The sequence below is a fragment of the Penicillium subrubescens genome (genome assembly GCF_028828155.1).
Source record: "Penicillium subrubescens strain IBT 31985 chromosome Unknown utg000011l_segment0_segment0, whole genome shotgun sequence".
In the NCBI taxonomy this organism is placed as follows: domain Eukaryota; kingdom Fungi; phylum Ascomycota; class Eurotiomycetes; order Eurotiales; family Aspergillaceae; genus Penicillium; species Penicillium subrubescens.
In genome coordinates, this window is record NW_026643161.1 from 341454 (window position 1) to 354425 (window position 12972).

Consider the following 12972-nt stretch of genomic DNA (forward strand, 5'->3'; position numbering starts at 1 on the left):
CGATTAAAACAGCACCCGACCACCCTAACTAGCGTCGATATGTGGGTTTAAATGGTATAGCCTCCTCCGGTAAACTGAACTTTCCCAAACTTCGTCTCACGTCAACAAGGGCGAATTCCATCGATTTCAGAAAAAGACAGGACTCCTTCATTCTGGTCGGTGATCGACAACAAGGCGCTCATTTTTTCCCTTCGGGTTGACGGAGAAGAATGGTGGAAGACCTATTCGATAAGATTCTATTAGCCAAGTGCAAATGATTGATATGGTTCAGGACTTACAGTAATGAATTCAGCCTAGTATTGTGGTTGACAGTCCTCACCAGGCTTGAAGTTCCATTTAGGTGTGCACGGTGGCAGGTCAGACCGAGCATCACGAGGCTCGACTGGAGCGGCAATGGCCATCAAAAGAACGGCACAGAGGGCGAGGACAGAGCTGAGTTGAATGTACATCATCTTGCAAGAGGAAGATTGTTGCTGAGATAGAAATACTTTGGAGCGACAGATGACTCTCTATTTATGCCTCTGAAAATATCACCTCACCGAGCCTCTATACCCGGTCGAACTGTGGAGACTTTGTTTATAGAGATCACTATAGGCATAAGGCTCGGGACTATCGACTCCCATACGTCGATCAAAGTTTAATTTTAGGAAGATGTTGCGCTGTGATCGGATAGGGTTGACTATTTTTTGGTCCTTTGGTTTCTCGAACAAAGAAATCCGCCACATGGCAGCCAAAGCCAGATCATGCCACAACCTGCGGCTGACAGCAATAACCTAAAACGGGTTTGTATAAGATGTAACCATTGACTTTTGTAGCGTATCAGGTATCGCCGTTGGGAGATCGCTCCCTAACAAGGTAAGAGGTAGGTACAGTGTGTGCACTCTCATACTCGATCTCTAACGGCTGGTGCTTCACTTTCTTTCTTCCTCTAGTCACAGGATGGAGCGTTGCACTTGGAGATTCATTAATGATTTGTCACGGATAAGTAAGATCCATTCAAGGGTCATATCCGAAGCCACATGGGTGTGGAGCGGGTTGGACTTGTCATCATTCGGGAATATGTAAATTTGATATTGGAATGATGCTCACTGTAGACTACCAAATGATCTTGCTCTGCATTTCATCTATGAGAGCTTGGTAATGATACTTGGCCAGTCAAATTAGTTAGATATCTATCTAGATGTCCATGCACAGCATCCATGTCCCAGCCCCTAACTTTCTAGTAACTCGGGGGCTGAATCGTGTGATCTCAAATCAATTTTGTGACCAGACCACAGCATAGAGCCGCAGTATCCTGCCGGATAGATCATAACCAAGAATATTAGTTTCACAGCGAGGGTTCCCAGGTACCTCTGCTCTCATCGACCGTTCCATTCGGCAGCAACCGCACTAATTGACCCTCAAAAAATCCAATGTTGTCGAATGTTAGACCAAGTCTTCTTGGTCAATGGCCCGAACATGTGAAACAATCCCCCGTGGTGATGCTACCCTGTCGAGTTGCTCTGAATGTGAATGGTCGCTCTGAATGATCGCAACTCGCTGGTATTTCTGAGCCCACCAATGATGATGATGTGGCCAATACCTGCTACTTAATCCTCCTAGTTGCACTCCAATGTTGTCCATATTTGAGCCAATTTTTACAAGGAAGTGGGAAGTTGACTCGCAGCCAAAAGATGACGCCGTTGGGGTGTTAGCGTGCCCAATGCGGTTATCAATGAAAAGCGAGGCTGGAGACGCCACCAGAGGGCCTGTCACCAATGACATATATCAGTAGAAGAAGAGAATAGTAGTCTCTCCATGTGCCTCTTTCGAGTCATGGCAGATCTGGATTAGATAGCTATAGCGGGGGTTTTCAAGTGTGACTGGTACTAAGTTTGATGCAGCTAATTTGACTCTATAGGTACAGATTGAACGGTGGCAATAGATATACAACCCACTTTGTCCATTTCAAAATACTCATAGAAACTTTTCAACAAGTTCTTGCAAGACAATTTCTTAGGGCATATTCTACTCTGCGAAATGATTCTGACCAAGCAAAGACCCAGTTAGTTAGCCCCTTCCTGCCAATGGAGTACTCCCGAATACAAAAGATAACTTATCCGAGGCCTCCGGTCTGCTTATAAATAGAAATGGCAACTGAATGAATACCCACAGACCGACTGTTGAGATCTGTGACACCGACCAGGGTTAGACACAGTAAGCCTCACATCTTTCCGGATGTATGTTTTCAGTTGAGTCGTACGACAGGACATGAATCCAATTAAAATTGTACTATAGTTGTACAGTAGTTGTAGTAGTAACTTGTGAGACACGATTGACGATCGGCCCATCAGTCTGGCAATGCCGTTGTGCCCCAGACCGACGGACCAGTCAGCAGTCTCCAATCGATCAGACCACGGCATTTTCTTGGCATGGCGGATCGGCCGATCCATGCTGAATGGAAAGGAAGACTAAAAGTGTCAATCTGTCCACTTTCCTTTGTTGTCTTGGCCCATTCTTTCTTTAATTCCAACTCGACACCTCGACAACTACTACTTCTTTTAGATCAAGTTACCAGGCTATTGTGTTTTGATTCGCGCGACTCAGTACAGTTCCAACACCGTGTCTTTGCACTGCGACCGTTGCCGATTCTGCGCTCTTCAGCGCCACCTCGCGTCCTTGTCGCCGCATTCTTCTTGAACGACGCTCCCTTCGCAATATACCCTGCTATATTCCGATCTTCTTGATGGTTGGCGCCATGCGGTCAGCTGCAGGACTGTTCTATGCTGCAGTCTTTGCCTTTTCGAATCTCGCCACTGCGAGCAATCATGGCTCAACAAGCCTGGACACCATGAACAAGTGCGCGGTAAGTAGGAGCAGGCTACTCGTTGACGGTCAAGGCCTAGGTTCCAGCTTCCTGAATACTGACATGGCCCAACTCTCTCCTACAGATCGATCCAACAGCGATGGTATCCGACGCCTGTGTCTCTTACGGCACAATCAACAAACTCAACGATGAAATCTACACTCTCCTCCAGTCAATCACTTCCGAAACCGACTTCTTTTCCTACTACCGCTTGAACCTCTTCAATAAAGAATGTCCCTTCTGGTCAGATTCAAGCAGCATGTGCGGCAATATTGCGTGCTCCGTGAACACCATCGAATCCGAAGAAGATATCCCCCTCGTGTGGCGGTCGGAAGAACTGAGCAAGCTGGAAGGTCCCAAGGCAAACCATCCACCTCGAAAAGTCCAGGCAGAGCGCCCGAAGGAGCGGCCGCTACAGGGCATGCTTGGTGAAGGCGTTGGAGAGAGTTGTGTGGTCGAGTACGACGACGAATGTGACGACCGGGACTACTGTGTCCCAGAAGACCAGGGCTCCGCCGGCAAGGGCGACTACGTGAGCTTAGTCGACAACCCTGAGCGATTCACCGGATACGCAGGAGAAGGTGCGCACCAAGTCTGGGATGCAATTTACCGCGAGAACTGCTTCATGAAGCCCGTGGCCGAGGAGTTGGAGGAGCAATCGCTCATCGTGCCTCTCGGCGGCCTGCAGGCCGTGTCCGATTTCCGAAGCGTCCTGCAGAAGGAGTCGCAGCGACTGGATGGACTGCCCTTGGATAACGAGTGCTTGGAGAAGCGAGTTTTCCACCGGCTCATCAGCGGGATGCACGCCTCCATCTCCACACATCTCTGCTGGGATTACCTCAACCAGACAACGGGCGAGTGGCACCCCAACATGCAGTGCTACAAGGAGCGGCTGCATGAGCACCCGGAGCGCATCTCCAATATGTATTTCAACTACGCTCTGGTCTCGCGCGCCGTCGCCAAGCTGCGCAAGCATCTGGAGGGGTACACATTCTGTACTAGCGAGCCCGAACAAGACATTGAGACTAAGCAGCGCATCAACCAACTCACCGAGGTACTCTCACGCCCGCCGCAGATCTTCGACGAGAACCTGATGTTCCAGGACCCGAGCACGCAAGGACTCAAGGAGGACTTCCGCAACCGCTTCCGCAACGTCAGCCGGCTGATGGACTGCGTGGGTTGCGACAAGTGCCGACTCTGGGGCAAGCTGCAGGTCAACGGGTACGGAACCGCCCTTAAGGTGCTTTTCGAGTACGATGAGACCAAGAATGGAGAGAACCCGGAGCTGCGCCGCACAGAGTTGGTGGCCCTCATCAACACGCTCGGCCGTATTTCACACAGTATCGCCGCGGCGCGCAGCTTCCACGAAGCTCTGGAGGCGGGTCAAGAGAACGCTTTCCCTCTGCGACACTCTGCACCCTCGACTCATAACCACGCCGAGGCTAAGAATGAAGATAAGGGACCACGAAAGTTGTTCCACGACGGTACTGGAAAGTTCTACTATGAAAATGACGAGGGCGACTATATCTATGGACGCGAGAAGGTGGATCGCTTGCCCTGGGAGCGTCCTCCCCGAAATCCGGATGCTTCTGCCTTTGATGATCTCAAGAGCGAGTTTGGTATGATCTGGGATGTGACTGCATATGTTCTACGGAGCTGGTTGGATATTCCTCGGACATTGTAAGTGTTACTCAATTGCATGGTCACCTGGAGATCATCTATTCATTGACTAACTTCTTTCTGCAGAATTGAAATCACCGTGTGGGAAGGACAACGGCTCTGGGCGTTCTGGCTGGGTCTGCCTGTACCTCCTCGTGCCTGGAAGATCAAGGCTCCAGCATCGGAAGCCACTCGACGGCCTCAGGCCAACCCTCACAGCGAGCTGTGATTCTACTTATTCTTATCATACACCACTTGCATTAGCATTTGCTTTTTCTGTACATACACACCACACCGGTTACTGTACTCTGGCGTTAGGGAAGACGGTGTTTGTTTGATATAAGGGCTTGATCGTTTATTGTTTATTCTGGAGTGACGTTGACGAACCGCTAATACCTTGTTCATACCTTGGATACCGCTCTCGTTTTGACTTGACATTGGGTTTCGGCTTTTCAGACTTGCTTGTCTTCATATAGAGTTTTCGGGCGTCTTTAGACCAGCAAAATGGCATTGTTACGGTCAGCAGCCGAAGCATTCATACAAGTTCTGGTGGTGATTTTCTAAGATGTAAATTGATTTACTCATTTTTCTAGAATACTATGCTAGTCGAGTAATATGCTGAAGCTTGCCACTCGTTCGTATCTTCTATCTATAGCGTTTTCCGGCGTCGCTATGACCTTCGGAATGTTTGCCGCGGTCGGCCAGTCTTGCCCCAGGTAAAAAGGCACACGAGTTTGCCACTGCAGAGATTTCCTGCGCCCGTGAGAAGACTCGAAAAATATATACATGTAGAAGGAAGAATTCAAATTGAGATATCATATAGTCATTATAAGAATATCAATTATGCCTCGGGACGACTCGACGTAACCGAGTCCACAATCTCAACGCCGAGGGCTCCTTGTACTCCAGTATTTGTTCCTTCACCAACTTCCCCGGCGGTCGGCAAACGCCGACATCCTCGGCTTCTCCACTCCCGGCCACATGCGACTTGCAAGTCACGACTTTCCCTTCTTCTCCGCCCATCCCCCAAATCCATCGATCCACCTCCACTCTATCCCACCCCCAGTCCAAGTAGCAGTCCCAAGTCCATCATCTTCCCCATCTTCCCTGGATTGGACCCGATGCAAGGTTGATTCCGATTATGGCGTCGGTGTCGCCTCCAAAACCCTGGGAGAGAGCAGCTTCTGGTGGTGAGTCTTTCCTGCTTCCCTATCTCCTCTCGTTTTGTCTCCCAAACAACCGTTGAGCGGTTGACCACCCCAAAGAGTCACCGTCGCCATCCACCATCTTCCATCTCATCTCAGACTTCCCCCTTATACTAATACTCGACGGATGCACAGGGTCTGCATTGTCTTCACTACCCACCGCTGGTAACCCAGCTGCCTCAACCGCCATGACTACAACTTCGCCTTCAGCGGTCAACCCCGCAACAACGACCACCTCCTCCACCGCTCCCTCCCTGCCCTCCCGCCCTAACACTCTCAACTCCGTCGTCAACTCGACAGCCTCTAACTACTCTCCCTATGGCGCATCGCGCTTTGGGGCCACCACACCCTACGGGGGTTATGGCGGCTACTCGTCGCCCTACTCCCGCTTCGGCTCGATGGGGTCGATGTACGGTGGCTATGGAGGCATGGGTGGCATGTATGGCGGCATGGGGGGTATGGGAGGGATGTATGGTGGCATGCCTGGGCAGGATCCCAATGACCCCAACAGCCTGACCAACTCCTTCAGTCAAAGTACACAGGCCACCTTCCAGATGATTGAAAGTATCGTCGGGGCCTTTGGCGGCTTTGCCCAGATGCTCGAGAGCACCTACATGGCTACGCACAGTTCATTCTTTGGTAAGTGGCAGACGTTTTTACCCTCACAGACTACAATGGAATGCATTTCTGACTGTTTTGGCAGCAATGGTCTCGGTCGCAGAGCAATTTGGTAATCTGCGCAGCACCCTTGGCTCGGCCCTGGGTATCTTCACAATCATTCGGTGGTTCCGCACGTTGATCGCTAAGATCACCGGTCGGCCTCCCCCAGCGGATGCCACATCTTTGACTCCTGCTGCTTTCGCAGCTTTCATGGGCGGTCGCTCAGCGCCCGCCACTCTCCCCGATGGCTCGCCTGCCCCGGCCAAGCCATCCAAGAAGCCATTCTTCATGTTCCTGGTTGCCGTCTTCGGCCTGCCCTACTTGATGGGCAAGCTGATCAAGGCATTGGCCCGGTCGCAGGAGGCAGAGGCCAAGCGCCGGCAGCAGCTGGTCGGCCCCAACGGCGAGCCTCAGTCCGCGGCCATGGATCCGGCCAAGCTGGACTTCTGCCGTGTTCTGTATGACTACGCCCCCGAGACCCAGGAGAGCAACGGCATCGACCTCGCTGTTAAGAAGGGCGACATTGTTGCCGTCCTCAGCAAGTCCGACCCTATGGGTAATGCCTCGGAGTGGTGGCGCTGCCGTGCCCGTGATGGCCGTGTCGGCTACCTGCCTGGTCCGTACTTGGAGACGATCCAACGGCGCCCGGCCCAACAAGCCATCACCGCTGGTAGCGAGCCTGTCACTCGCACGAGCACTATGAAGAGCGGTGCCGCCAACGAGCGCACCCAGAGCCTGTCATCGATCTCCAAGGTCGGTCATCAGCCCCCCGAGCTTAAGGGCAAGATGGGCGACATCTCCCCGGAGAGCTTCCAGAAGAGCACCTTCTATTCCTGATAGACTTAACGCCCCAGGATCGGGCATAGAAATGTTTGGATGAAGCGCGATGAAAAAAAATCTCCTTTCTCCCCTTCACGTTCTGTCTTATTGTGGATACGCCAAAAGCTCTCCTCCCACCTTCACCTTTACCTCCTCCCTTCACGACATCCTCACTCCCTCACTCACCAATACAAATCCTCATACATATCCATGTCAATTACGAGCACGCCACAGTCTTGAAAACCGTCTTGACGGTCTACGGATCGGATCTAGTCACGTTGACAAATCCGATATCCACCGCCCATTCACCCCCTCATATTCGGGGTTTGGGCCCTTCTTGTGTTCATCCCACTATTCTTATCTTTTTTTTTTTTTTTAATGCCCGCCTTTTTTTGGGGATTGGGATTGGTTTAGCGATGGCCATACTCTTGGATTTTTTATCTGTATCTACTACTTTTTATGGGCGCAATACTATTCATATCACATATAGGGTTTGAACCCATTATCAAAGTTGAGATTTCATGGTCACGTAAGGATTTTTTAGGTACGGGCTATGTATATCTTTCTCTGGGCAGGACACTTGGCTAGATAGCATATCGAGGGTGATGTATCCTTCTACATGTATTTCTTTAGAAAGTTCTGTCTACATGTACACTGCGGTACTGAGTTCCTCACTTCTCCACCCCTTGCGTCCAAGTATATATGAAAGATAGAGGGTTGACAAGGCGCTTTCCTCTTGAGGAGGTTATTTTGGTCAACCGTCTTCCTAGATCAGGGACGGGGATATATATTTGTCGGGCATTGACTAGTATGTGCACAGGTAGGACCCGTTGCCTGAGGTAGACTGCGGAGACAAAGGAGGAGATGGATGAGAGTGGAAGTGTAATCTAATATACAGGATTCGACTGAAAAAGATGAGAGTGGAGGGGGGTAGGTATCGGCGACAACAACACAGGCCAGACAACGACAGTGATAATTAAAGATAAAGGAAAAGGCACGTCGAATAACGAGTTCCTGTATAGACCTAACCCCGATGTATTTCTAACTATACTTACCTGGATCACGGCAGTAATATATATCAATAGAGATAAACAAATCCAAAAATGATGCAGTAAGGTGGGGATATAACGTGCATGGATATAGAAATAGAGTTGAAGATAGGTAATGGCTTAGGTCGAGGATGAGGTACGAGGACCTGATGGAACGAGTAAGTAATGCTATGCACAACGGGGTCAGATCAAGCCAGGAAGGACCACTCTAAGCAAACCTGGCAAAGCAGGTAAAAAAAAACGAAGAACAAAACGCCGTTGCTATGATTTTTTCTTTCTCAATCTTTCCCTGTCTGAAATGCGTGGATACGTGATGATGATGGTGGGTAGGTAAATGAACAAGGATAATGGTGATGAGAATGATAAGAGGACAAATGAGACAAGAAATGAAGAGAAGAGAGGAGGAGAGAGAAGAGAGGACCAAGGAGAAAATGGGCTTAAGGGGAAATGGGCAAATAGGAAGAAGAAACAGACGCTCCAGATGAAAGATTAGACAGAAAAAAGGCAAAAAGAGAAACAAAAGGGGACGAAAAGAAGAAAAGACGGGCCATATACATCATAGAATATCAAGATCAAGATCAAATCACTCGATACAAAGAAAACAAACCCCCGGTCCAGTCCACTAAGTCGTGGACCAGGACCAGGACCATGAAATCTGCATCAACAGAAACAACTTCATCCACAACCAACTCACAACCCCAACCCCTCATGATGAGGAATCTCCTGATTAGGATCCCCCTCACGATTCCACTTCGCCATGGACTCATTAAGCGTATTCTGCAATTCGCCAAGCCGATTCTGAAACGCATCCAAACTGGAATAACTCCCCGCGCCCGGATGCGTGAATAATTCCGGTGGACCGTTCATGCCGCCTCGATGCTGCTGGTGCTGCGAGGTTCCCGGTAGCGGAAGGGCCACTGGGGGAAGGTGATCCGGATTCTGGGAGGATGGGATGCCCGCTGGGAGTGGTAGTTGGTGGACTAGTGAGTGTGTGACTGCTGAGTGGGGGAGTGGGTGTGCTGAAGGGTGAGATAGATGAGGTTGGTGGGTTACTGGTTGCATGGTTGGCTCTGAGGGGTGGTAAGTTCGTCGGGGTCCGTTGTGCATCTGCATTGGGTATGAGTGATGGTCGTCGTCCATGATGAGATCTGGGAGGGTGTCGATTGAAACAGGGTCTGGGAAGGTTAACCGAGTTTTATATTGATGAAAATGGGATGATACGTACCGTAATTGAGTGGGTAGCTCGATGTTTCCCTTGTGGGTGACTGGATGTCTGGTGGAGAGACTGGCGTGGCAACATTCTCTTCTGGTTCGGGCGTATAGCAAGTCATATCAGATGGGGTTTCTGCAGAGTATGATTAGCAATCTATTATCTTTATCAACAGAGAAATAGGATGATAAACATACTCGGCTCAGGACTTTGATCCTCAGCATCTCGATCTCGTTGCCGATCCCCCTTCTGATCCCAGGTTTCACCGTAGCGGCGAAGGAAGCGTGCAATGCGTTTAGGGTCGACATTTTGGCCATTTACCCGGAAAGCAGTCTCCTTTCCTCGGGCGGCACGCTTCTGCTGTTTGCGAATCATCAAGTGGACTTCTTTAGCCTTGATGTTTTTGCGAACATGCCATGCGGCAAGACGGTCTTTGTACTGTTTTTCTCTGCCAGCGAGGTGGGGAATGTTAGGGCGCTCTGGTTGTTAATGGAAGATGGGGTGGGCAAGGGGAATATGCAACAATAGGAAGTGGAGTATAAGAAATAGATCCATGGGCATTTGGATATAATCCAAACACAAAGTATCATATCATATGAAGATATCATATGACATTTGACAATGGGACATGGATCTATAAAGTTAGGGGGACAGGATCCGGAAAGGAAGGGAAGAAGCAAAAAGACAAAAATCAAAATCAAGGAAATCGGGAGCTATACGAGGCATAGAACTTGTAATCCCGTTCCATAATGCGCTTGACATCTCGCAACTTGAGCTGGTCGTTGCGGTAGAGTTGCTCGATGATTTCGCGATACTCGTGCCAGTCGTCGGATCGGCGGGGCCGGAAAACGGTCGATGGTTGACCGACGGGCGGTGATTGAGGGGAGAGGGTCATGGACGATGGTGGAGGGTACGGGTCCATGACTAACTGACCCTCTGAATTATTGAAGCGTTAGAAAGAAGGTAGGAATGTTTACAAGAGATAATGATAATGGTAGGTCGGAATTGGGGGGAAGAGGCGAAAATGGGGGTTTGCTGCTGATGATTGAAGGCGGAGATGTTAAGCGGACGAGAATGATGATGAGAGGAAGATCTTCAAGTTCCAACCACTTGGAGAATAATCAGTCCAGCAAGAGTTGGTAATATCCAAATCCGGGACGAGAATAGACTAGAAGGAGTAGGAGTCTAGCTGGAGGTTGAGGTCGATAGTCGAAAGGCAAAATGTGACGAGTGCCGGAAGAGAAATGATAGAAGAGCAAGAAAATAAGGAATTAGAAATAAGGAATCAGGAATAAGAAATAAGGAAATAAGGGAAATAGGCAATAATAATCCAGAGGCAATAATAATAATATAAAGGCTTCCGGGAAAACCAATGCCAAAATGCACAGTGCAGAGAAGAATGCGATCACCAGGCAACTTTGGACAAAAAGACCTTAAAAGACCCAAAAGAGAACAGAGACTCCTCCCTAAAAAAGACATGAAAAAGACCTCCAAATAGATCCCTCCCCCCGACCATAGAAAACGCCTCCCCTAAGGTCTAAAGGGCCCTGTAATCCCCCTCCCTAAAAAAAAGAAATAATTAGGATTAGGAATTATTTTTTTAACTATAATTATCAATATTGTATGTAGACTCCGTACTATCTCCCCGATGATCAATGATCTTGAAAAAAGCCCCCCCCCCCCCGAGCTTGACAAAGCCCAGAACCCACATAACTTGGCAACTGTACTATTTATTATCACTGTAACAGCCGCAGAAACTAACTTGACTAGCGACCATCATCTCATCTCATCCTCTCTCTTAGACTCTTACTCTTTTCTGCTTAGACCCCTTAGCCTCAGATCAGGGCCGGGGCCAAGGAATCTCTCGACTACTCTTTACGGCGAGCTGCGGCGCGCGGACGCACGACCCCCTGCTTCCCCGACCAAATCAGCGCCGCCCGGCATGGGCCCAGGTGTGGCTCCATCCTGCTGCAGCACTTGTCAGTGTCATGATCGCCAACGGTGACGGGGGCCCTGTCTGTTGCTGCCCATCATAAATCATGGTTATAAGATTTGAAGATGGGGCACGGAAGAAGATTTCCGTCGGGTTGAACTTGTAGAAAGGTTTGATAGTCTCATAGAAGTTAATGACTATTACGGGCAGAGGATATGATCAAGAAACAAGTGACAAGGTATAAAGTGTGGGCCGGGATTTCGGGGGCCTTGAAACTTTCTGAGATCGCGCGATGGTACAGAAGTCCCATTCTTACTAAGTACGAAAAGTATAGTCAGTAGTCTGTAAGGACGCTGGATGCCAAGTATACTGTACAAAGTATACTATGTACTAAGTTCACTCCATACACTATGGAGTCAGTGGGATTGAACTTGTAACGCCGGACATAGGGAGTTATACCAAGTACGACCGACGGGCTGACTCCGAAGAGTCCACTACGGCGTACTAAGGAGAACCCGCGACGAGGTAAATAATTAGTTGGCTAACTTATCAGCGGCTGATCAAAAGCACCTCATCATCATCAGAGATTAGAGGCCCAGAGCCTGGAGAAGGAAGGAGGCAACTCAATCGACGAAACAGCGGGCCCCATAGTTACGGGGCTCTCTGTATGGGGGCCAAAAAAGGACCACGATGGACCTTGTTCTTCCTCCTCATGCTTATAGATAAATATCCATCCTATGGGCACCACGGCGGCATGGCCACTATTTACTAACAGTAGTATGGGACCCAGCATCAGCATGGACCAGCATGGGGCTGGACAACGTCGAGGACTGGCACTAAAACACTTTCAGACTCGATGACAGGACATTTTGGCGAGTGGAGCTGAACATGGCGTACTTTTGACCGGAGCTACTGTACAGCCTAACCGAACTATTATTACATGCAGTGCACTGGCCGCAAATTGGATGCATTTTCCGCTGCCTTTCCCCTCCATTTGAGTATTTTCCTCATTTTCTTTTTTCCAAGTACTCTGAACGAATGAGCTGCCTGCAGGTCGTGGTCGTCAGCAACATGACAGTAAGTGTACATACTTGGGACAGCCCTCGGCTCAGTCCGACCGACCATCTCCTGACGGGTGGAGGGGGGATGTTTGATCACGTTATACTCGATCGGACAATCTCCCTTCTTCGATGGACGATGACATACCATAATCTGCTACATCCTAGATATGCGTGCCATACTCGGAGTTATAGCAAACAGGAGGTATAACCAGGAAATCATAAATCAAGGACCTTTACGGAGTACCCCATCTCCCACCCATGCAAAGGATCCATGGCTCCCCCATCCCGTGCTAATCGGGAGCGGCCCGAAACTTCCCTGACAGCTCTTTGTCTTTTCGTCTTTTTGTTCGACTTCCCCAACACTAATTGATCCCGATGCTGTGGTTCTTTTGCAGCCACCTGAGAAGTCCCTCCCGAAAGAGAGGGCCGCAGAGAGAGGGAGAGAGGAAGTCTTAGTGAAGGGAATCCATACAAAGTACCAGTACTCCTTAGTGACCCCATACATAATTTTAACGATCCTCCTTCCGGGGT

At 49.5% G+C, this 12972-nt stretch overlaps 4 protein-coding genes across 4 annotated transcripts; 2 read left to right on the forward strand and 2 right to left on the reverse strand.

Moving 5' to 3' along the window:
• Positions 1–147: 147 nt before the first annotated feature.
• On the reverse strand, positions 148–452 carry N7473_012498 (uncharacterized protein; the record flags this gene model as incomplete). Its single annotated transcript, XM_057158437.1, has 2 exons — positions 148–221; positions 320–452. 2 exons carry the CDS (start codon positions 450–452, stop codon positions 148–150), a joined length of 207 nt encoding a protein of 68 aa, XP_057002391.1.
• Positions 453–2725: 2273 nt separating this feature from the next.
• On the forward strand, positions 2726–4733 carry N7473_012499 (ER oxidoreductin; the record flags this gene model as incomplete). Its single annotated transcript, XM_057158438.1, has 3 exons — positions 2726–2845; positions 2931–4525; positions 4592–4733. 3 exons carry the CDS (start codon positions 2726–2728, stop codon positions 4731–4733), a joined length of 1857 nt encoding a protein of 618 aa, XP_057002392.1.
• A 912-nt stretch (positions 4734–5645) lies between these two features.
• Positions 5646–7206, forward strand: pex13 (peroxin PEX13; the record flags this gene model as incomplete). Its single annotated transcript, XM_057158439.1, has 3 exons — positions 5646–5694; positions 5845–6348; positions 6413–7206. The coding sequence occupies 3 exons, from the start codon at positions 5646–5648 to the stop codon at positions 7204–7206; spliced, it is 1347 nt and encodes a 448-aa protein (XP_057002393.1).
• A 1150-nt stretch (positions 7207–8356) lies between these two features.
• On the reverse strand, positions 8357–10971 carry N7473_012501 (Clr5 domain-containing protein). Its single transcript, XM_057158440.1, has 4 exons — positions 10167–10971; positions 9645–9895; positions 9463–9582; positions 8357–9412 (listed from the first exon to the last, which is right to left on the reverse strand). Exons 1-4 carry the CDS (start codon positions 10367–10369, stop codon positions 8928–8930), a joined length of 1059 nt encoding a protein of 352 aa, XP_057002394.1. The 5' UTR covers positions 10370–10971; the 3' UTR covers positions 8357–8927.
• Between the last annotated feature and the right edge of the window lie 2001 nt (positions 10972–12972).

Excerpts from the sequence above, each read along its gene's own strand:
- N7473_012501 (XM_057158440.1), bottom strand. The coding sequence starts at position 10,369 with ATGGACCCGTACCCTCCACCATCGTCCATGACCCTCTCCCCTCAATCA. Across the intron at positions 9,896-10,166 it reads GATTACAAGTTCTATGCCTC|AGAAAAACAGTACAAAGACC; the intron begins GTATAGCTCCCG and ends CCTCGCTGGCAG. Across the intron at positions 9,583-9,644 it reads GGATCAAAGTCCTGAGCCGA|AAACCCCATCTGATATGACT; the intron begins GTATGTTTATCA and ends CATACTCTGCAG.